The following is a 24,733-nucleotide window of genomic DNA, read 5'->3' on the forward strand; positions in this document are numbered from 1 at the left end:
TCAAATCTCGGTTGTTGAATGTCTCGGCTGCCAAACGTTTCAGGAGCCGAACACCAACAACCTGGAAGTTACTGCTTCTGTTTTCGAACGTGCCTTAGAAGCAAATGCATTTCTCATTTTTTCCTAATTACCGTAGATTTGCCAGCCACCATTTGATCCTCGGTTTTTGAATGTTTCGGAAGTCAAACGGACTTCCGGAATGGATTACGTTTGAAAACCGAGGTTCCACTGTATACTCTTTCTTTATTTACTCTGCAAGAGAACATGTGCAGGAATATTTTTTTCCAATGGCTCTCTTGACCTCACTAGTGTGCGGTTTGTAGGCAAGGATGAAAATCAGTGGGTCGAGGATCTGTACAGTTGGCCTTAAACAGAAGACCAGCAAGGAAGTTAGGCTATGTAAATTAGGTTATGTAAGCTGAGCGTTAGAAACTGCCCTACTCCCAAATTTAATGTGAATTGTCTTGTATTTCCAGAGGAGTAGCCATGTTAGTTCTATGCAGCAAAGGCAACAAAAAGCCTCACGATGCCTCGCTATCTGCAACTCAGAATAACACCTAATGATGTGATGAAGTGGAATGAAGCTCTCAAAAGTTTATCCTGTAATCATTTTTTTAGTCTGTAACTTTGATACAGTATTTGATACAGGCAAATTATTGGCCCTCATAATCTAAGCCAGCTTCCTTTTTCAAGACTGGTAGCCATGATGACTACAATGCAACAGCTACAGAAGCAGCGTGTCCATGAATACCAGCTGCTGGGAGGAAGGCGCCTTCCAGGAGTGGCAGCAGCTCTAGGGTGTCAGGGGGGGGGGAGATGCTAGGGATTGAATTTGGCACCTCCTGCATACAAGGCAGATGTTCTGCTTGGAAGCTTCTCAGGGGCATCTCCTTAGCTGCTGTGGGAAACAGGATGCTGGACCAACGGACTTTGGGTCTGATCCAGGGCTAGATTTAGGTTTGATGAGGCCCTAAGCTACTGAAGGTAATGGGGCCCTTTATATGTCCAGCTGTACTTTGTCAACAACAAATTGTCACTGTTTTTTGTGTTGAATATATGTTATATGGCAATTTATGGACCTAATAGGTATCTAAAGCCGAATGTAGGCACCCTATATATAGAAATGAGCAAACCAGTGATATTTTAGGGAGCACTGTTGCTATATGTAGGTTGTATTTTATTTTGGAAATGTACATCTAGGGTTTTTCCCCCCTTAAAATTTTTTCGGAGCTCCCAAGAGAGTGGGGCCGTAAGCTATACAGTAGGTTGTTTAGCTTATACGTAAATCCGGCACTTGGGGGGGGGGGTTTCCTAAATTTCCCAGATTCGTGAGTGGCGTGAAAACAGAACGGGGCCGCAGACTGCGAAGCAAAGCCTTTGAAGCCTCTAATTCCAGCGAGGGCTTCTCCCGCGGTCTCTCGTCCTCTTCGGAAGCCACGAGACGACCGTCTGTAAGGAAGAATAGCCGCGAGGCGCCGCCTCTTGGCCCTGCGGCCTCTGTAGAAACAAGCCACATCTACTTCCTGTAACACAATCCAATCGCTCCTCCTCCAATCGTGGTCGAAGGAGCTCTGGCTGATCCTCGTTGTTCCGGCGCTTGCGTTGCCCGGGGCTTCGCTGTGGGATCCAGAGCTCGAGGCGTCGCTCTAAGTAAGCTTTGCTGCTGCTTTCTTCTCACGGGGCAGCATGGGGGCTCGTGAGTCAGCGAGGAGGAGACCCGCCTAGAGTCCGTCTTTGGGGTTGAGTTCCTCTTTGGAGAAGGGCTACATTTGGCTCTGGTAATCCGCTGCAAAGCGGAGTGTTACGTCTGCAGCTCCCCCAATAACCCGGGTGAAGTGTGTTTACACGGTGTGCTGACCTTTTCCTTTTCTTAACAGTGGCTGCAGAGCGGATATATACAGAAGTCCAGGTGAGGTAGTTTGATGCTGAGATCTTGACGTATCCTTCCTTCACCGTGATCCCAATGGTCTGTTCCACATTAATGCACATTATATACACTTAATCTTGGCCTTATGATATAACATTTATATACACAATTCTTGCCCACTTAGAACGAAGCCTTTCCGTGTCTAATTTTTCTCATTCCTCGCCTCTGATCCATGGCTGCTTATCTCAGCGTTGTCGTCATATATTCTCATTTATCCAGCCTGGCAACTGTGTCCAGTATTACTCAATCAGCCAATCACCTTTTTTCCAACCCCTCATGAAAACAGTGTTTAAAACAGATGGGTAGCCGTGTTGGTCTGCCATAGTCAAAACAAAAAAAATTCCTTCCAGTAGCACCTTAAAGACCAACTAAGTTAGTTCTTGGTATGAGCTTTCGTGTGCATGCACACGAAAGCTCATACCAAGAACTAACTTAGTTGGTCTTTAAGGTGCTACTGGAAGGAATTTTTTTAGTGTTTAAAACAGTACAAATTACTATTGAAATGGATTTTGGGTCAAATTTCCTAGATTTTAAGACTCTGGTTAAATAAGCCCATTCCAAATTATCAAAGGCTTAAAGAGTCTCTAAAGACAGAACAGCCCAATGTACTTTACATTATTTGGAAATAATAAATTAAATTTAACAATTTTCTACTAAAAACAGTCATCATGAATAGAAACGTTTGTAGAGTCTGCTTAGATTATATCCTGGAGCCATCACAGAAGAGGCCTTATCTTTTGTGCCAGTTGACATATGGGATGGGGGGGGGCGCTCTTGGTATGGTGTTGATGAGGGTCCTCCCCAAATAGGACATTACACACTGACTATGGTGGACATTCTTCCTCTGTTGCCACAACGGTTTTGATGCAGGCAGCGTTCTCTGCCATCCACCAGGCCCTGGTCCTACTCCAGTGGCAGATGGTCAAAAGTGCTTTTAAATGGAAGCTAAGATTGGCTCCCATACTACCTACCCTCTTTGTCCCCATGAACCAGAGCATGCCTGGGAAATTTCTTTTCAAAGCTTCTCCTTCTTAATGTCCATGGAGTTTTCATGGCAAAAATACTGGAGTGGGTTGCCAGTTTCTTCTCCAGGTGGATCACATTTAGTCTAAACTCTCGGCTATGACCTGTCCGTCTTGGGTGGCCCTGCATGGCATAGCTCATAGCATCTTGGAGTTATTCACGCCCCTTCGCCACGACAAGGCAGTGATCCACGAAGGGGACCTACCCTCTTAAATTACCTCAGGTGCCATGCCCTGGCACATAGATCTGTCAAATCAATAGATTTGGTGCCACCCACCATGGGAAAGCACCTAGGATCCCAGCAGGGAAAGTAGTGGCCTGGCTGGGTTGAGCCAGACTTCTGGGGGACCCAGTCAAGCCCATTGGGCCCTCAGCCAGTGCCTGTCTTGGCCAACTGCTGGTGCCAGACATACCTGCCTTCATCACTTGTGTTTCAACCATTCTTTATAAGCTACAAACGTGTTGTATATACCGGTAATTTCTGTTTCTCTTTTTAGGATTACTATGGCAAAGAGTTGAAGAAAAAAGAAGACCTAAAAACCAATGCCTGTTGTACTGTAGCAAGGCCTTTGCCCACATTCGCCAGAGAAGCCCTACAATGTGTGCATGAGGAGGTTTCGGCAAAGTACAGTATTGTTTTATTGAGTGAACTTTGATCTCATGAGTTACTGCCCATTGCATTATGGAAAGTGGGGAGGAGATCTAATTTCCCCCTCATCCTTATTTAACCTTTTCCCTCTACGCCATATCAAGTATAAAATCAAACCAAAAGATTAGGGCAGGTCATTTAACTGGCAGATTAAGCAAGTAAAGCTTTTAGTTGATTAATCAGTGAGGGTGAATTTTGATCAGTCAGTGTAAAAGGTAGGCTGAATCTAAACAAAATAATAATAAAATGAGAATAATATGTGTGATTAGGGAAGAACTTGTAGATCTTGCAGTGCAATCCCATACACTGTTGCTCAGAAATAAATTCTGCTATATTTAGTGCAATTTACTCCCTAGTAAGTGTGTTTAGGGTTGCAGCCTGTACTCATTTATGTAGGAGTAAGCCTCATTGAACTTGATAGCGCTTTTTTGAGCAGACATGCCTGGGATTGTGCTGTTAAATTGCAAGGGTCATAGGCCAACTATTGTTTTTCTATGTCCTTCATTGTATTTGTTTTAATTTGTCTGAATATGTAATAATGTGGTGACTAACTCATGCAGTGATTTAAAAACCAAACTATTCAGCAGTGGCAGACGTCTTCAAGAACAGCAGGTGCCAACACAACAGTTGTATTTATCTGATGAAGTGCTCCTTGGTGAGGATTGGCTCATCTCACTGCTGATCTGGACCATCCACTTGTCTCCATCAAAATGTGTTTCACTTTTGCATTGCTTTATCCTTTGTTCCCTTAGGTATTATGGTTGTGGCCTGGTGATCCCAGAATGCCTAGAAGACTGCTGGATTTTGGATTTGGGCTGTGGGAGTGGAAGAGACTGTTATATGCTCAGTAAGATGGTTGGGGAGAATGGACATGTGACCGGGGTAGACATGACTGAATCCCAGGTAAGAGGTTGTTCTTTGCGTGCTGATTCAAGACTGTCATGTTTACCTTCAGATTGCTAAATGGGGGGCGTAACTGTTGAAATTCCTTGGCATGCAGCTTCCTTCATTACCTACCTTTTTCACACAAGCTCCCATTCTGGCATCTCACCCATGTGCAGCCTCCTCGTTTGCAGTCCTTAACCTAGGTGGTCACCAGCCTTTTTGCACTCCTGGACACCTTTGCAAACTAGAAAAACTCTCTTAGGCACCACACACACACTACACCTAAGCAAGACAAATACAACCTCTCAAACCTAATTTCAGTGGGGTGGGGAGACCCTTTGGGTGCTAGGAAGGTCTCTGTGGGCACCCAGGAAGGATGCTGGGAAATACTTTTACTACTATATGCAATTTGGAACATGTACAGCAAGTCCAACTGGAATGAAATCATGCATAGACTGATATCACATCTGGGGATGGCAGGAGGATGAAGAGCAAGCTGGTATTCTGGCATAAGGAGAGTAGGTGGGATGGGTTTAATGGCAGAACATATAAGCAAAGGTATATTAAAGCTTCTCTGTGTGTGGTTAGCACTGCTTTATCCTGCACATATACTTCTCTACTGAATTTCTATCTTTTACATCCTTGCTTTCCTTCCATCAGGTGGAAGTGGCGAAGAAGCATATCGATTATCATATGAACAAATTTGGCTACCAGAAGCCCAATGTAAACTTTATCCAGGGCTACATGGAGAAACTGGGTGAAGCAGGCTTGAAGGACGAAAGCTATAACCTTGTAATGTAGGTCCTTTTTCTAGCCCCTTCCTCTGCAAGCAGATAGGCTGGAAACTGGGGGTTATATTTGAGTTTCTGGATTTAGCACTGCATGCCATATTCCACGCTGTGCTGCGATTGAGGCTTTGTGGCTATCAGTAGCACCTACGTGAAGTGTGTTTGCCCCATATGTTGCCATCATTTCAGATGTAGTCTGGAAATATTTCTGTTCACTGAGGCATTTAGAACTTGGAGGGAGGGAGTGTGCGCAGCAGTTTGGAAATGGCTGTTTATATACACAAACTTGGTTTTAGTTGTTTTAACAGTTTTGCAACATTTTTAATAACGACGTGTCATTTATGATGATGCACAGTTGCTCTGGGTTCCTTCAGGTGGAAGGGCAGGAGAACAAATAAATCAAATAAATAAGTTGGCTTTTTCTCTTGTTTAGCTCCAACTGTGTGGTCAATCTGTCCCCTGATAAAAGAGCTGTCCTGCATGAAGCTTATCGAGTGTTAAAGGTAAACACTGGGCTGGTTGCATATGGCATGTTAGGCAAAGTAAGGCCAACAGGGAGGACTCTGAGTGAAAAGGAGAATTTTCTTCTGCACGTAGCTCTGCCCAGGTGTACACTAAAGAAAAGGGGGAAAGTGTAATTGGAGTTGAGTGTTCAAACTCCTGGAATAGGAGAACCTATGCAAATCAGCATCTAGAAAGAAATCCCTGGAAAATCAAAGACTTTAGAGGGAAAAGATATGTCCGGTCTGCATTTGGGTTGTTTCTCCTCAATGTTCTTGAGTTTCCAGCCACTGCTGGGCCCTGTTTATAGAAACAAAGGGAGGAGGAGGATTGAATTTACCTAGTAGGAATGGGTTGCCTCCCCAAGATTAGTTTACATGGTTGAATTGCTTTCCCTTTGAAGACACAACACATCCATAGCAAGCAACCAAACTGGCAGCAAACAGTGGCTCTCTTTTGCCTATCAAACCGTGAAAACAGTAATTATTTGTTTCCTTCTTGTTACCTGCTCTTTCAGGCAGGCGGGGAGATGTATTTCAGTGATGTCTATGCCAACTGTGACCTGCCACAGGAAACCAGGAACCATAAAGTCTTGTGGGGTGAGTGAATTATTCTCTTCTTCCCACACCCAGTTGAAAAACGGTAGCCAGCATTGCATCTTCCTGTCAGATATACCATTTTAAGATTGCTTCAAATATGTAACCCATTTTTTTTCCATAGGCCAATGTCTTTCAATACCATACAGGCCTTAGGAGTAGCAGAAATGATCAGAGCTCATTAAAACATTCCAGCTGGGCAGAAGCACTCCATGAGGGTGCAGAGCATGGCTGTGGGTGGGATACAGTCTCATGGGATACAGTCTCCCAAGGGCCTGTTCAGTTCCCAAACCTGAAGTTCTCCAGCCCAGCTCTAACTTATGGGATCTTCTGGGTGCCCCCAGCATAGAACCAATGATCAGTTTTATGGGTGAGATCCTTGGAGAAGCCTGCTGCCACATGTAAGGTTCTGTGGATTGGGGCAACAATCCTACGCTGATACTACAGAAGGGGTGGGAACCTTCAGTGTGGAGGCCAGTCTTGGCCTGTGAGATTATTTCCCCCCCAAACAACTCATCAGCTGATGACCCTTGTGGTGTCAGCTGATGGCTGGGTGGATAGGGTTAAATCCTGCATTAATTAGCTGCATGTACCTGTTCCCATGCTATCTGGAAATGATCACTTTTGTCATCCTACCATCTGTAGGTGAGTGCCTAGGGGGAGCCCTGTGGTGGAAGGATCTGTACAAAATTGCTGAGGAAGTTGGATTCTTGCCACCTCGGTTGGTTGCTGCCTCTCAAATAACCCTTGCTAACAAGGAGCTGGAAAATGCCGTGGGTAAGAGTACTATTTTTCACCCTTAGTCAGCCTCCTCATTCGACTTTCAGTGTCATTTCAGTCTAGATTGCCCCTCCTCCTTGCACTTTTTTTTTTTTTTGGCAAATAAAAGCTGTTGGGAGATCAGATTGTGGCTCTCCTGCTATACGTGTCATTTGGCCCTAAGTCAGGGTTAATTAATTTTAGATGCGTGAGACTTAGGGACATGTTCCTGATGCACACCTTGGTCGCCTGGTTAAATGGTTAGCGGTATTCCTATCTTTTCTTTACCTGCATACATAGCTTTAAGGAAAGTGGGACAAGGAATAAAATTTGCTAACCTGGGAATTCTTGCTTGCAAAAATATTTTGTGAATATTTTGGTCTCTGAATCCACAGGCATGTACATCTTTGGAGGAGGGAGGAATCCAGGTTCATAAAACACAGCTAGTATTGTAGTTGACGGGAGACCCTGAAACTTACCTACCCGGCTTCCCCTCCCCATGCGTCTGGTAGCCCACATCTGAGGTGGGAATTGTACTGTGACATTGCTCAGGCGTGACACAAGCCCCTCCACTTTGATTATAGGTGACTTCCAGTTTGTTTCTGCTACTTTTCGCCTCTTCAAGATCCCCAAGGATGGGTCAGCTCAGTGGTGTGAAGCGATTTACAAAGGAGGAATCCCTGGGCATGAGAAGGAACTAGAGCTTGACATTAACTACAGGTTCAAGGTACAAGCCTGATGAGGCATTGGGGTTGAAGTGAAAGAGGGCTGTAGCCAACAGAAGGTAATAAGCCCTTGCCTATACATACCCATCTGGCCTGTTTATTGTTTGTTAATTGTGATGTGTCTTGCATTCACCCTCTTCCCCTCCTTTCTCAGCAAGGAGAAGTGGTGGATGTGGATGAGGAGACAGCAGCTATTCTACAGAACTCAAGATTTTCTAGGAAATTCCTGATCCATCCAGTGGGGCAGAAGGTCTCATCCCCAGAAGGCTATATTCCTGGGAAGCAAAAGGTTGGTTAGACCCTAAAGCAATACTAATAGAGCATTATTGTATCCTAAGTCATTTGTGGTTTTAAACACTAGCATGAGCACCTTAAATTAAGCACAGAAATGAACTGGCAACCAATGCAACTGTTTTAAAGCACGGGTTGTATGAGCTCTAAATGGAACCCTGAATAGTAATCTGGTGGGTGCATTTTGGGTCTGTTGAAGTTTCTGAGTTGTCCTCAAGGACAGCACATTGCAATAATCCAATCTGGATTAACGCCTACTGAGCCTTATGCCAGACTAGTGAGTTTTACTTTACAATGAAATTATAAAAGGAAATTCTATTCTTAGGATTGTGATAAAACTACCACACTCCTCATAAGCATGAGCTGCAGAGTTTATTTACATCTCTGCAGATTTCCAGCGTCTTTTTTCCCATGGAAGTGTGGAGTTGCAGTTCTGCAGAAATGAGATGGACTGAAAGGGAGATTTTCACACTTCAGTAACATCTACTGTTCTCAGACCTGCCCTTTCCCCCTGAGGTCTGCTGCAGACTTCTTCAAGTCTTGCTCCTGTAGATGAGCAAACTGTGATAGTACTAGGGAAAATGTGTTTGCCAAGCTTAGTTCATTTTGGGGCTTAATCCAAGGTGCTCACACTAGCGTGGTGCAAAGAGAAAAACAAGTGAGGGCTCTTGTATGCCATTTCTGAGCTTCAAAAGCTCCATGTGACAATCGACACAAAATCCTGTCCCTCCGTTTGAGTTAGAGATTGAGGGTCAGTTTGGCAACCAGAAGTTTTAGCTGGCTAGCTGTGCCAGACAAAACTTGTAAATTCCTCTGCAGTGGTGTCCAAACTTTTTTCAATGAGGGCCAGATTTGATGAAGTGAAGGGCTGTGGGGGCCGACCAAAGTTGTTGAGCTTTTTTTTTAGGATTTAACCCAGGAAATAAACTGTCACAGGGGCCAGATTAACCCAAACGGCAGGCCGGATTAGGCCCCCGAAATGGACTTTGGACATGCCTACTCTATAGTCACATCCACACCATACATTTAAAGCACATGGCTTCCCCCAAACAATCTTGGGAACTTTAGTTTGTTAAGGGTGCTGGGAATAATAGCTCTGTAAGGGAACTACAGTTCTTGGTATTCTTTGGGGGAAAGCCATGACTGTTAAAGTGGTATAAATATGCTTTAGATGTGTAGTGTGGATACGACCTGTGTGCATGTAAATCATGTTGAAATGTGCTTCGTCCAGACTGAATAGCTATGTTGATCCTCCCAGAATTAGATTTGGGGTCTCTGGCATCAACTACAAATTGCTAAGTATCTCAGTAGATACATTCCAGCAGAGTCTGTGAAGCCATTCCAGCCTTGAAATTAACGCATGGACCGTCCAGAAAAGATGACGCGAACAAGCCCTGCATTAATCTGGAGTCACACCTGTGTAATTTGCACAGTGCATGTACACTGAGACTTAAAATGATTGCCTGCAGAAAGGGAGCCCTTTTGAGCAGTGCGGCACGTTGCAGCGGCAGATGAAAGGATGACTAGTGCTTTGGATTCCCCAGGGGCTTCTCTGTACATCCAGCATGCTTAACTGACCCTCCGGCCCTGACCCTATTTTGGAGCTGGTCTATCTATAAGAAGCCTATTCCCTCCTCCCAATTCATCTGACGAAGGCAAACAGCTGTGTGTCCTAGAAAGGATAACCTTTTGCTTATTGGCGTATGGAAGAGGGAGGATGAGGGCACGAGAGGCCTTTCTTAGATAAGCAGCAAAGTCCAAGGGGAGGTTTGCAGTCAGATGCTTTAGGCTTAACTCCCAACAGAAACAACTAAGTTTGGTTTCTGTAATAAAGATTCTGTGTCATCACTGCAATGTAACCCAAGCTTATATATCACACCATAGAATTTCTATGTCAGGATTGGATTAACCAGCAAGTCCAAAGCCAGTTCTTGGTTACTTTCCCCCAATATCCTGCCTCTTGCTGTAAGCACTGGAAAATGTATGCTTTTTTCAGTCCAAGGATTAAAATCCTGTTTTGGAAGAAACAATGCAAGGATAGACTCTGCTATGCTTAGGACAGGTTGCTCTCATGTGTGGATGAAAGGATTTAGGTCAACAAAATACCAAGGTCAGGGGCAGCCTAAGCAAGATATTTTGCTGCTTGAGGCAGAGCTGTAAATGGTGCCCCCTTCCTCACACATCAAGGTACATGTTACCCAAGGCTGGTCACATTATTTGGGCACCTGGGGCAGAAGATCCCACAAGGGCTTCTCCTTCTCCCTGGTTGTGAAAATACAACAATAATATATTAAATAATTGTCAATTTCCTGCCGTCACATGATACTCAGAATTAGCTGCTTTTGCCTGCAGACACACCATCCCTAATGCTAGGGCTGGTCTTGTTGCCTGTGTGTGACCTACATTGAAATCCCAAGGCTGCATGTGTTTGTGGATGACATTTTAAAAATTAGGTTGTAGGTTGTGGTATTTGTGTGTATGCGTGCACACCCACACATACCGTATTTTTCGCTCGATAACACGCACCCGACCATAACACGCATGCAGTTTTTAGAGGAGGAAAACAAGAAAAAAAATATTCTAAACAAAACAGTGGATGTATGATTTTTCTGGTTCATGCTGTGGCCACAGACATGTGATCTGACGGTGAGTTTGGGGTAGCCCAATGCAAAAATCCTGAGGATCCATGTGGATTCATGTTTGTAACCACGTTTTTGCACCACTGCGGCCCCAGGCAACAGTGGGTGCGTGATTTTTTTGGTGTAAACTGTAGCCATGGACATGCTATGTGATCTGATGGTGAATTTGGGCTGACCCAGTGCAAAAATCCTGAGGATCCATGTGGATTCATGTTTGTAACCACGTTTTTGCACCACTGCGGCCCCAGGCAACAGTGGGTGCGTGATTTTTTTGGTGTAAACTGTAGCCATGGACATGCTATGTGATCTGATGGTGAATTTGGGCTGACCCAGTGCAAAAATCCTGAGGATCCATGTGGATCTGTGCTTTGTAACCACGTTTAAAGTGGGGAGGGAAGGAAAAGCACTCAAGGGACAAGGAGCATGCGTGGAGCAGGCTCTGCTTCTCTCCCTTAGCGAGCTGAAAAACTTTGCTGGAGGGACAGAGAGCCTGCTGGCTTTAAAGGAGCCTACCGGACAGGAGCCGCTTACACGAGTGTAAGCGGCTCCTGTCCGGTAGGCTCCTTTAAAGCAAGCAGGTTCTGCTTCTCTCCCTCCACCCCCCCCCCCGCTCTTAGCGAGCTGAAAATCTTTCCTGCTATTTCCAGCAATTTCCAGTGCCTCCGAAGCAGGTAGGCGGCAAAGCGGGAGGAGAGAGATACAGAGAGCCTGCTTGCTTTAAAGGAGCCAACCGGACAGGAGCCGCTTACACTCGTTTAAGCGGCTCCTCTCCCCTCCTGCTTTGCTCCTTTAAAGAAGCAGGCATGCTGTCCCTCTCTCCTCCCCATTCAGCGGCTCTTCTCCCGCTGGAAACCACGGAGGAGGGAAGCATTCGCTCCGTAACATGCACAGACATTTCCCCTTACTTTCTAGGAGGAAAAAAGTGTGTGTTATGGAGCGAAAACTACGGTACTTGTTTGTTAATTATTTATTGTTTATGTATCTTACTTTTCTCTCTAAGAAGCTCAGGGTGGTCCTCCCCCTTTTAATCCCCACAACCACCCTGTGAGGTAGGTTAGGCTAAGTGACGGTGACTGGCCCTATGTCCCTCAATGAGCTTAATGGTCAAGTGGGGATTTGCATCCTGCTCTCCCACGTTCTAGTCCAGGGGTCCTCAAACGTTTTCAGCAGGGGGGCGGTTCACTGTCCCTCAGACCTTGTGGGGGGCTGGACTATATTTTAGAAAAAAATATGAACCGCCACGGGGGGGGGGGGCAGGGAGGAAGAAGAAAAAGCCGGAGCCGGGAGCCCCCTCAGTCACAGTCCCCACTGTGGGAGGAGGGCCCAAGCGCTGCCACCGCCTCGCCGGCCGCGACTTCCCGCCGGCCCCCTCGCTGCTCCCTCCCCCTTTCTCAGGCCTCACCAATGCAACAGGCCTCAGCCTGGGCAGGGACAGCAGTTGCTGCCGCTGCAGAACCTGCCCCATCCCGGCCCGCTGGCCCAGGCTGAAGAGGAAGGCGCCCAGGCAGAGAGAAAGAGGGCTTTGGCCCAGTGCCTCCGAGGCAGGTGGGCGGCAGGGAGTGAAGGGAGAAGGGCTGCCTCTGGGGTCGGGAGGTCCACTGTCGGGGCTCAGAGACCCCGCCTCCTCCTCTGCCTTCCCTCAGCTGGGAAGCAGCGACTCACCCGGATCCTGTCCCTTGGGCTGAGCTCTTCGGCACGGGGCGAGAGCGACGACCAAAGCAGCAGCAGCCCCAGGTCAGGAGCCGAGCAGCAGCACCGCACGCAAGAGGAAGCCCAGCTTCAGCTGCATCCTCAGTGCCAGCCCCATAAGCTCGCCGAAGCCGCGACTGACAAAGCCGCCGACCCCCTCACTGCTCCCTCCTGCATCACTCTGTGCTCAGCTCCCCATTGCTGTGGGAGCCATGGGCAACTGCGTGTCGGCGGCGGCTCAACGAATGAAAGGCTGCATCAGAGTTTACCTCAGTGTGGCACGGGGACTGATTGGTCAGTCCCCGCACCATGCTGAGGTAAACTCCAACATGGCTTTTCATGCATTGAGCTGCTGCGTGTCGGCAGTGGCCCTACAAATGAAAGGCTGCGACAGAGTTTACCTCAGTGCGGTGTGGGAACTGACTACTCAGTCCCCGCGCCGCTGAAAAACTGTGTCGCAGATGCTTGCCTCAGACACTTGGCGGGGGTTTTCAAATGGCCGTGTGGGCCAGATTCACGACCCTTTCAGGCCACATCCAGCCCCTGGACCGTAGTTTGCCGACCCCTGTTCTAATGCAACACTAAGGGAGGCAGCACAGCAGTGCCCAGGAGGAGAGTCACTCCAAGGCATCTATCCGTGTTTAGTGATAGGACGGTTAATTCCCCTTGAATGAGATAATGACTTTCACGCAAAAAAACCAGAAATTGCAGTTTTTATCGGGCACAGATGGTGCAAGGTCAAAGCATATGATGTGATTATCCTGTTCAAAGAGAGCTCCTCTAAGAATGAGCTGGTGCAGACATACTTCCAAACTAAGTGGCCAGTCAAAGCAATAGCCTGTTGTCAAAATCCTTTGAACTCATTCATTCATTATCTCTGTGCTATACTCCTTTTTCTTTTGCGTATCTATAGCATATAGCCTTGTGGCTTTATCTGTACCTACTCTAAATGCCACAAACAATGAGGAAAGACCTTGAGGCCTTCCTTTTGGTTTTACCTCTTTTGGAAGTGAAATTCGGAACTGATTTAGCCCTTGAAAGACACCATGTGCATGAGTTCAAAAGTATTTTGTTGCACTCCTTGGTGAACTGCTTGCAGTGATCCCTCTTGAATGCAGTTTGAATCAGTAGAACTGAATTTTTAGAAGCACTGAGTTGGATCCAGGCCACGTTAGTTGTGGTTTGCTCTCTTCAAAATCAATGGGACAAGTCAGTGATCCAGACTTCTTATTGAAACTGATAAGACTTAAGGATGACTGACTTAGTCTGGATTATAACCCCTTTATTTTTACTGTGATAGTCTTGCATATTAACCTTATGACAAACTATGAAAATACTAGAGAAATGCTAAAAAACTTCTTTACTGGGTAGCAAAAATTCTTCCTTGATATATAATAACAAGAAAAACTTAATACAAAATGTCTGCAAATGCAGAAATTAGGTAAGTGTAATGTATGCAGTAATATGAAGATGTTAAAAACCTTATGAAATCTTAAAGAAGACAATCCTCTTCTTATCTTGCCGGTGGCAGGGAGCTAAAAATTGCCATTGCACCTTTTTTGTTATTGCACCATTTGACAGAAAACATTTGTTTTTTACTGTAAAAGTGAGCACTTGGAATTAAATTGTAGAAGATTCTGTGCTGTAAAAAGCAGGATGGGGGGGGGGGCTGAAGATCACTTTTGATGTGAAGATCATTTATTTTCACCACAGATGCCATATCTGACGAAGCCCTGGGTTAAAGTAGAAGCTGGCAAGAATACCCTCACTCTCTCGTAGAAATTGCTTTGATGTAAGGCCTTGGTTTGGGATGGTGTTTATTATCCAAATCGCAATCATACCATCTTGTTGTGACAATTACAAAATCGCCACCTTCTGTATATTCATTACGGTACTTTCTCTGGTGCCACATGGTAATTTTACTTGCCGGTCAGTGGTAGTTTTGATACTGTTAACTACTAAGTTTGCAGCACTTAAAGTAAAAAGAAACAGTGAAAACATGCCCTTTCTAGCTTAGGTAACACAGATCCTCATCGCCTTTTTCACTTTGACCCTGTTTTGTTTTTGCTTGTATTTATTTTTTTTAAGCAGGAGAAACTCAGGGATCCATTTAAGTTAGTGGAGCAGATGGAGCCAAATGTCCCTGCACAAAATCCCTCAGGATGCTGTGGAGCCAAATCATGCTGCTGAACCTTTCAGTGTAAAATCAAGAGTCTGAAAAGCTACAGTGGAATAAATCCAAAAATGAAAAGCAAGAAGAGAGATTGCAGTCAGAGTAAAGGAATAAATTATGGCATTTAGATGCTCTGCTGTGTTGGTGTATATTGTCTCAAGAGTGAAAATATCTTGTCTTAAAGCATTGGTGGGAAACCAGATGTGGCTGGTTATCATTCCTGACCATTTATTTAAGGAATTAATACACTGTGTTTTGTGTTTTTTTAAGAAATCCACCGTAAAGCAGATTACAATATTTTTGAACACAAATAAATTCCGTAAAACTGTTAAAAATCCATAGTTAGCAACAATAAACAATAATAACATTAAAATCACCAGCATAAAACAATAACCATAAACTACCCTCATTCATACTTCCTCAGATCAAAAGCTATTGAGAAAAAAATAGGTTGTTAAGGCCTTCTTTAAAAAAAATGTGAGAGATGGGGCTTGCCTATTCTCAAGAGAAATTGCCTTCTAGAATTGAATTCCAAAATTGTGGAGCCACCACTGAAAAGGCCCTATTATGCAACCTGGCATTCTAATTGCTTTTACTGGTGAGTATGCTGGCTGGGGCTGATGGAAGTGTAGTCCAACAACATATGGTGATCCACAGGTTCACTATCCCTGCCTTAAAGAACTGCCAAAGATCCAGCAGGAAGAGAGTAGTGGCTTATCACATGTGAGAGGTAGCAATACTGTTGCTTGGGACACTGAATCAAATCCTCTGTAAGTGAAGGGTACTGTTCTGTAACTCAGACTCTTCCCTTGTACTCACAATACTCTTGAATGGCGTCATTGGGAAGTGGACACTCATAAACCTGATCTTTTAGAAGGGGTTATAAAGGGGGTTATATATATTAAATAATCTCCCTATGCTCTGTTACAGCTAGCTTTGTCCTCTTTCTAAACTGTAGGGAGCTGCTGAGCTGACAAAACAGGAGCTACAGATAGCGATAGATCGTTGTAGGCTTCAGCATTAGGACTTTGAACCAACATATTTCTAAATTCGATCTGTATGAACTGAGATAACTGGCAGGGTTTGATTAAACAAGCAGCAGGAGGAAAGGCATTCAAAAAGGTATGTAGTATGAACACTAGGGGGAGCTGTAAGGCTTTTGAATGTTGAACTGGGTTTAGAATTCCAAGATGAACAGGGACTGTACTTTGCAAATTCCTATAACCAGTTTTGTACCCTTTTATTGGGGGTGGGGGGGGAGAGAGAATAATGAATGTTGCAGTTTAGCACTAAATTATGGAACCAAAGGTGTAGGCAGATAGTTCTGGGGGCCACTGACAGGTCTTGTTCAAGATGGTGTCAAACACACATATTGCCTGCAGGGCAATCTAGACTAGTTGCTCTAGGAATAGGGCCAGCAAACTTTTTCAGCAGCGGGCTGGTCCACTGTCCCTCAGACCTTGTGGGGGGGGGCGGACTATATTTTTTGGGGGAAATGAACAAATTCCTATGCCCCACAAATAACTCAGAGATGCATTTTAAATAAAAGCACACATTCTACTCATGGAAAAAACCACTGATTCCTGGACCGTCCGTGGGCTGGATTTAGAAGGCAATTGGGCCAGATCCGGCCCCCAGGCCTTAGTTTGCCTACCCATGCATTTAGGAAGACCCCCTCTTGGAGGTGCCCCCTTTTCTTCCACAAAAGACCAACTGGATATATAGGGCAGAGCAGACACTAGTGGGAGGCCCAGCAACTTCCAGAATAATCAAGTGATAATGCTGACATCAGTTTGCTGCCAGCAAACATCCTTCTTGGTTTTCATTTTGGTTCCTCCTCTTTGGGAATATCCAATGCGAAAAGCAGCAGTTGCCTTTTGTCCTCATGTAAATATTATCGTTTCCCAGTTCAGTGAAAACATATATCCAGTTTGATTGGTAATGCAAGTGTCTTGGCTAGGATTTTAGTAGTCTCTTAAACAAGCTTGAGATGCCATTTTTATAATCTGAGAATGTTTAGGCTAACAATGTTTGGTAATTCTGTAGAAATGCAGTAATCCTACCATAAAATTGTGTGTGAGAGTGCACAGTTTCACCATATTTAAATGTTTTAATTTCTAGCCAGAGCTTATGTCAAGGTCTGTTTGCGGATCACTGAGAAACCAAGTGGCAGATAGAAGAACAAGTTCACATATATCAGCTGATTTTATTTAAGCATTCGTTAGTGGCGGCGGCTGGTAAGTATTCAAGTTGGTGAGATGGTGACCAGGGCAACTAATGGGAGGCAGAGGCAGGCAGTCCCTGGAGTCAGTCATACAAACGTAAGAAGAGCCTGCTGGATCAGGCCAATGGCTCATCCTAGTCCAGCATCCTGTTCTCACAGATGCCTTTGGGAAACCCACAAGAAGGACCAGAGCACAAGAAAAGTCTCCCCTCCTGTGGCTTCTGAGCAACTAGTTTTCAGAAGTATTGCTGCCTTGGCACATGTAGGCAGAGCATAGCCATCAGGGCCAGAAGCCACTGATAGCCTTATCCTCCATGAATTTGGCCAACCCTCTTTGAAAGAATGTTGGCAACCATCACTGCCTCCTGTGGGAGTGAGTTCCATAGTCTATGTGCTGTGTGAAGTACTTTGTTTTATCTGTCCTGAATCTTCCAGCTTTCGGCTTCAGACAACTAATTCTGGTTTTCTCCCCATCCTCCCTTGAAAATATACAGTGAACACTTAGGCAGTTCTCAGACACAAGCATCAGATGTTAGCATTTCTTTTTTATTGTTATTAATTTATTAATCACCTGCACAAATGTCTCATGGCAATACATAACAACAAAAAACAGTAAAACCACACAAATGAGCAGGTGTATGTGTGTTTGGGGGGGAAAAAACTAAAAAAACTAAAGACACATCAGAACAAAAATTTCTTTAGTTGTTTCCAGAAAGTGCAGGCAGTGGATGCCTTCTGTATTTTGACAGGAACGCTGTTCCACAGAACAAGGGCAATTCTGTGCTCCTGAAAGCCAGCTCTGAGTTATTGTGGAGTAGACTTCTGAGAACTTTGGAACTTGCAGGACAAGCTCTACCATAGGCAGCAGAGACCCACGGGATGAATAAGGGGTAAGGCAGTGTCTCAAGTTACCTAGTTCTGAGCTGGATAGGGCCTTTTATGCTAGCACCAATAACTTGAGCTTTGTCTGATAGCAGATTGGCAAACAGTGCAAATCCTCAGAGCAAGGTGTTATATGCCAGCAGTAGTTTGACCCCACGAGCAGCCCAGCCACTGTATTCTGCAGAGTCGTGGATGACTCTGGGGTTGTGGAGCTCATCTCGCTTTACTGGCCGAGGGAGCCGGTGTACAGCTTCTGGGCCATGTGGCCAGCATGACTAAGCCACTTCTGGTGAACCAGAGCAGTGCACGGAAACACTGTTTACCTTCCCGCTGGGGCAGTACCTATTTATCTACTTGCACTGTGTGCTTTCAAACTGCTAGGTTGGCAGGAGCTGGGACCGAACAACGGGAGCTCACCCCGTCGTGGGGATTCGAACCGCCAACCTTCTGATCGGTAAGCCCTAGGCACTGTGGTTTAACCCACAGTGCCACCTGCATCCCTCAACCTCAAGGGTAGCCACACATATAATGCAGTAATCCAACTGTGAAGTTACCAGTATATGGGCAACTGTGGCCAAGGAGAAAAGTTGGACACCTAGAAATGTTACGTTTCTCCAAGTCTGCATCAAACGCCTAGATTTACCTGTGATTTTTCAGTTCTGCATATAACAAGACAGACAGAAAAGACTCCTGGGAGTCTCTAAATGGTAGAAAAATTATGAATGTGAGGCTATAGGACACAGGACTTCTGAGTTCTAGCACTGGATTTTAGGGTGCAGAAAAAGCAATGGTACGACTCTGCCACATTTGCCCTAGGGACCAGCCTCCCCTGTTTAGGGGTTTGGCTAAAAAGAAACTCGAAGAATGCAGTTGTCTAAATAGACCTCTTCAGCCCCCCCTGCTATTATTCATAAATACTTTTTGAAAACATTCCTGCTGGGATATTTTCTCTAATTAATTTTGGTATCAAAGATGATCTTTAGAGTAAGAATGAAAGTGCTGATGGCTGTGAAAACTGTCTTCATTAAAAAGACATGAAATCTTAACCGCAGCTTTTCAAAACCCCTGTGGAGGCTACTAGAGAGTTTCATCAGTATGACTCCCCTTTCAAGCGCGCATTTGTTAAAAGGCCATTGTTAAATGCCAGGACATTTTGCTTTGCTTTCCTATTCTATTAGCACTTGGCATGTCAGCAAGGGCCAAAAAGTTTAAAAACTTCCTGCATCTTTCCTGGCATCGAAGCTTAGCACTGATTCTATAAACATGGCCTTAGATTTCTTGACGGCTACTGGCTGGTTCACGCATACAGCCTTATCCACAATCACTGTATTACCATGTAATCATTGCTTGCATGTGTGGATCCAGCACCCCAAGTTGAAGTTTTGCATTATCTGATATAACTTCAATTGTCAGATTTGTTTCTGTGCACATCAAGGAGTGCTAACGGGGCAGGGATATCTTTACACCTTGGCTAGTGACAAAATGGACGCGGGAGGCGCTGTGGGTTAAACCACAGAGCCTAGGACTTGCTGATCAGAAGGTTGCCGGTTCGAATCCCCGCGACGGGGTGAACTCCCGTTGCTCGGTCCCTGTTCCTACCAACCTAGCACATTAAAGTGCAAGTAGATAAATAGATACCGCTCCGACGGGAAGGTAACTGGCGTTTCCGTGCGCTGCTCTGGTTTGCCAGAAGTGGCTTAGTCATGCTGGCCACATGACCCGGAAGCTGTATGCCGGCTCCCTCGGCCAATAAAGCGAGGTGAGCTCCGCAACTCCAGAGTCAGTCACGACTGGACCTAATGGTTAGGGGGTCCCTTTACCTTTACCTTAGAGACAAAATAAGAACAGTTTAAGGACTCATGAAGCTGGTTTGAGGAACAATGCATCAGACAGTAGTATTTTATGACAAAGCGCAAGGTATATATGCATATTTTGGATTGCATAGCGTGAGCCAGGATTGAAAACCCAGCACTGGAAATGCCTGGAATGCGTGGTAAACACAGCCTAAGCCTGATTCCCTCATATATTGGGCTGACATACATTGATTTGAGACCTGTAAACTCATTGCTACTGTGGAAACTGGCAGCTTAGTTAACTTTTGTGACACCTTTGCTTTGAAGTGAGTTGCATGTTTTTCACAATTGGCCTGAGAGCAGCAAAAGATGAAGAGATTGCAAGAGGGGGAAGGAAGCAACCAAACAGGTTAGCAACAACAGATTACAAACTGCTGCGTAAGAAATCTTGTGGTATCTCCAAACATCTGAACAGGTTCGCAATACTTTGCTCTTTGGCCCCTCAATGAAATCGAAGCAGTTGTTCCTGCTGCTTTGGTAGTAAAGACAACAAGCTGCATTCTAAAAAAAACAAAACCTTACATAGCCCTTGAACTCATAACTTGTAGCCTGTGAATGATTTATTCCTAAACTGAGAATTACAAATTGAGTAACAGCATCTAACAATTCCAGAAATCAGTAATGCTGCTTAAATTTATGTGACAGATTTGAATTATATGTTTGCAACAGCAGTTTGATATTATGGATTGGAATTAGCAGGGATCAAATGGGGAATTTACTCACACCAACCTCCCCAGAACCCCGGGGGGCGGGGCTCTCAGAATAATGTGGATTGTGCATCGTTGGAGGCAGGGAGTATCTGACACACATGTTGGTATTTGAGGGGCTAGAGAGGCACTTTATTGGAAGGTCTTTTGCATGGGTACCACATGACTGGATAGAGGATATGAGTACTGTACAAGATGGTTTGGAGAAGCCAGGGACAGATTGCTCCATTATGCCTTGCTTGTGAGCTTTTCATGCAGCAAGTGGCTGTTCACTGTTGTTTCATGGACCTTTAACTTGATCCAGCAAGGGAAATCCTGGCATTCTTATGTTGCTTCACTGATGTTCGAAAAACCCAGATGTGAAGCATGTTTGAACAGCCCGCTCTGGAAGGCTATTCTTCTCCCCTTTAAGAATGGTAGATTAATGTACCAATGTACAATGGTTTTTTTTTTTCTTTTGTTAAAAAAAATCAAAAAATTGTTTCTTGTATTTGATGTATTCTGTATTGCTTGGAATGTACAAAATTATGAAAAGAAACGCAATAAAAAAATATTTAAAAAAAAAAGAATGGTAGATTAATAAAGATGCATTATAACACTAAAAATTGAAAACTGATGTTTAACTGTGAATTATGAAGAATGATATTCACTCTGAAACTATGTTTATAGAAAATCCATCCATATTTCAGCTAACCCTAGAATTAGGTGTTTTCTTGGCCAGAGCATCTTGGCCATCTTTTAAATTGGGTGGCAAACCTGTGGCCCCGCAGATGTTGCTGGACTACAGTTCCCAGAATGCCTGTCCATTTGTCATTCTGGCTAGGGCTGATAGGAATTGGAGTTCAACAACATATGGAAGGCCACTGGCTGCTCTTCCTTACTCCCCACCACCCCTGTTTAAAGCCTTTTCAGATTTAGCACCTAAATCTGTAGCTTCCTCCAATTTGTACATTAATTAAGCCAAATGCTACCTTTAGAAAACAAATGATGGCCTTTCATGGCCTCTTACTGGGAGATAAAACAGCAAGTATTATTTATGGTAATTCTTTGCATATTGCTTTTAAGATGCTGTTTTGATCTGGTTAGAACCCTGGGGCTGCCATATGCTAAGAAGTTGCTGTTAAGTGAATTGACCTTATCAATATTAAATGTCCAATTCCCCAGCAAGCAAGAAAAATAAATAAATGTCAAATCAGGAGCAGGGGGCCATATATACAGCAGGAAGCCATTGAGACTGAAGCCTGTCAGGTTAATTTTTAATTGCTTTATTGTAGGGCCTCATAAAAACTCGGATAAGAAAGCAGCAAAGGTGCTCCATATTTTTAGTACTGTTCTGTTCTTAAAAAGCACCAAGCAGTAAACCAGTCTGATTGCATTTTGAAACCAAGGGCTTGTTTGCACAATTGTGTATCAAGAGAGCAGCTTAACCCTCTTCAGTCTTGGAAGGAACTAACAAATGAACGAATGAACAACTGTTGGGATAGCAAAAGATTCTGCAGGGGTTGGACTAGATGGCCCTTGTGGTCCCTTCCAATTCTACAATTTTATGATTCTGAGGAAGGAAGGAATTAAATGGCGTGGAACTAGATGGAATAAAATAAGCCCCGGATAAACTCATACATGACAAGTGGATAGAGCTGATGAGCATAGTGAAACTGATTGAGGTGTTTATCACTCAAATCTGATTCATGAGAGCATTGTTTTAAATTGGGTTGATGTTCCAAACATTTCCCCTTCCTCATACTGCCTACAGTGGAAAGGAGAGTCTGAGGAGTGATGCCACACCACCTGCTTTAAGTAAAAATCAGGGAGAAACAAACCTCAAGAAATTGTCACCACGGTATCTCCCCAGTTACAGCTCCTGCCCCCCACTATTCAAGTGTAACCCTCCAATCCCTGTGCTGTCTAATTTTGTGACTACAAATGCTGCAAAAGTGTCCAGTGCCCCCTCCCACATCCAAAAGAAACAAAAACTGAAAGGGAAATTCTCACTGCTCAGAGGAGTGGGCTGTGTACAACTAGGGCATTCAATGCTAGAGGCACTAGGCAAAAGATTATGGGACAGCCAACTGCCCTGATCCTGGTCAAGATAGAAAATCTAAATACAAAAACACCATAAAATCCAACTTTAACATAACTTACCTGTTACAAATGCCTTGCAAACGCAGGTTACACGACCCACTTAGAGAATGTTTTTATATGGCTGGCAAACCGAAAGGAGCTGAGAGTGAATCAGGAATGACAAACCAGTGGCCTGCCAGATTTTGCTGGACTTCAGGTCTCATTATCCTTTTCAATTGGCTGTGCTGGCTGGGGCTAATGGAATGTGGACATCTGGAGGTCCACTGGTTAGCTATCCTTGGTGTACATGTTTGTACAACTTTACTTATCTTTCCTATACCCACGAGAGCCAGTGTGGTGTAGTGGTTAAGAGCGGTAGTCTCATAATCTGGGGAGCCGGGTTCGCGTCTCCGCTCCTCCACATGCAGCTGCTGGGTGACCTTGGGCCAGTCACACTTCTTTGAAGTCTCTCAGCCCCACTCACCTCACAGAGTGTTTGTTCTGGGGGAGGAAGAGAAAGGAGAATGTTAGCCGCTTTGAGACTCCTGAAGGGGAGTGAAAGGCGGGATATCAAATCCAAACTCTTCTTCTTCTTCTTCTATCTAGGAGTAAATCCCACATATCTTGGTGGTACTTCCTTTTGAGTAGACAAATATAGGATTGTCTTGTGATTAGTTTGGTGTTTGATTTTGGCACCAGAGGGAGCTGCACTGCAATAAAAAGAAGACTGAAGAGGTAAAGTATCCGATCTAAACCACAGGGAAAAACAATATTAAGCTCCATACAAGTACATTTCTGTGGCTAAATGTATGGAGGGGCAGCATATATGGCAATATATATCATACTATATAAGGTTGTAAACTGCCAAAAGATTGGAATGGAAGGTGCTACATAAATGTTTAATATACAAATAAAGAAAATAAAAACAGACTTACTAGGCAGTGCTAAGCCTATTTATCAGTGAAGACAATGGGGTGTTTCTATGTCAACATAGTTGGGCTATAAGTGTATATAGATATAAAATAGGAATGTGCAATGATATAATCTACACCCCACTGAAATAAATGGCACAGTTGCCCCCATCAGGCCTGATAGATCTTGACAGCAATCTTTGGCCCACCAGATGTCATTGGACTACATCTCCCATCACCCCTAAGCATTTCCATATTGGCTGGGGCTGTCAGGAGTTGGGAGACCAACAACATCTGGAGGGCCACATGTTTTTCACCTCTGTGCTTCTGGAAAGATGCTAGCCTTGAAGATGGTTTGGAAGCTACAACTTTTGCGGAATTCAGTTGTTAGCTAAGCAGTACAGCTCATTGAAACCACATAATACTGGTTCTTCAGGAGCTGCACTAGTTGCCTGTATTCTACTGAGTCCAGTTCTATGTGTTAATGTAAACTTACAAAGCCTTAAATGACATAGGATCCAAATAGTTTCCTTATACCACCCTGTCTGGGACAGTCACACTCTCAACTATGAGATTTGCTTTCAGGTATTTCTTGCTGCCATTCTTACTTGGTTTCCAGCACAGCCGAAGATGTTCCCTAGGCCTATGGGTAAGTGTGATTTCTTCAAGGCTAGCTGCAATCTGATGAATGTCTGTTTGCTACATAATATGGTAGTATTTTAGACGAGCTTTAAACTGTCATCTTCTGTGTTATAGCAGCACTGAAGTGACCTTCAGAGGCAGCAGACCTGTGCAGTGTGTATAGAGGTCCTGGGAAGCCCTGATGATGAGACCCCCTCTCAGCCTCCCTGTATAATATGTAGTGTCTATAGATTAGGTTGCAATCTTTCTATTTCACAAATGTTGGTCCTCTATTCGGAAAAAGTCTTCTACGTAGAGGGAATGAGATTATATGAAAATGTACTTAAAGAACAGTTGTCTCAAAACACTATGCTATTAAAGAGATTACAGAACATGCAAAAAAATTGCTCTTTTCGGTTTTTCCTCATATAATTTACTCTTGGAACTTGCTGCTCAAGCAAGGAGCAAACAGAAGTAGGGGATGTGGCAATGGATGACACTCAGCCAAATATCACCATACCTTTTTTAAAAAACAAAAACCCATATGCCTACAGCTACACAAATGTGCTTCATAGTATTCCCAGTCAGGTATTCCCAGTGGTTTTTATATTGGATTTTCTTCCCATTATTGAATGAAATGTGGATCAGGAAAAATTGAATTTAGGAAAAAGTGCAGGATGAGGAGAAAGCTGCAAAAACAAAAATTGAGTCACAAGAAGATGGCTTGCTTGCTAAATCTACCTAATTTTAAGCCAAGGTATCAAACAACAGTATGGATCCCAGAAGGATGCAATTAATCGCTGAAGCAATATATTTATTGCAGTGACTA

The 24,733-nt window shown here is 44.3% G+C and overlaps 1 protein-coding gene across 11 annotated transcripts; it reads left to right on the plus strand.

Annotated features, from left to right (window-relative positions):
• Positions 1–1,358: 1,358 nt before the first annotated feature.
• AS3MT (arsenite methyltransferase) lies at positions 1,359–24,296 on the plus strand. Of its 11 annotated transcripts, none has more exons than XM_077930194.1 (14): positions 1,359–1,650; positions 1,878–1,909; positions 3,448–3,575; positions 4,352–4,502; positions 5,145–5,281; positions 5,706–5,775; positions 6,291–6,372; positions 7,015–7,146; positions 7,713–7,855; positions 8,008–8,142; positions 16,767–16,882; positions 17,619–17,759; positions 23,869–23,932; positions 24,040–24,296. In XM_077930194.1, coding segments are annotated over exons 1-11 (1,104 nt in total). In that variant the 5' UTR covers positions 1,359–1,649; the 3' UTR covers positions 16,860–16,882; positions 17,619–17,759; positions 23,869–23,932; positions 24,040–24,296. The 11 variants fall into 11 exon arrangements, with proteins under 11 accessions (XP_077786320.1, XP_077786322.1, XP_077786319.1 ...); XM_077930196.1 differs by having other exon boundaries at positions 24,043–24,296; XM_077930200.1 differs by adding an exon at positions 15,604–15,767 and having other exon boundaries at positions 1,361–1,650; positions 23,869–24,296.
• The last annotated feature ends 437 nt before the right edge of the window (positions 24,297–24,733 follow it).

This window comes from Podarcis muralis, chromosome 6, assembly GCF_964188315.1.
Source record: "Podarcis muralis chromosome 6, rPodMur119.hap1.1, whole genome shotgun sequence".
Classification (NCBI taxonomy): domain Eukaryota; kingdom Metazoa; phylum Chordata; class Lepidosauria; order Squamata; family Lacertidae; genus Podarcis; species Podarcis muralis.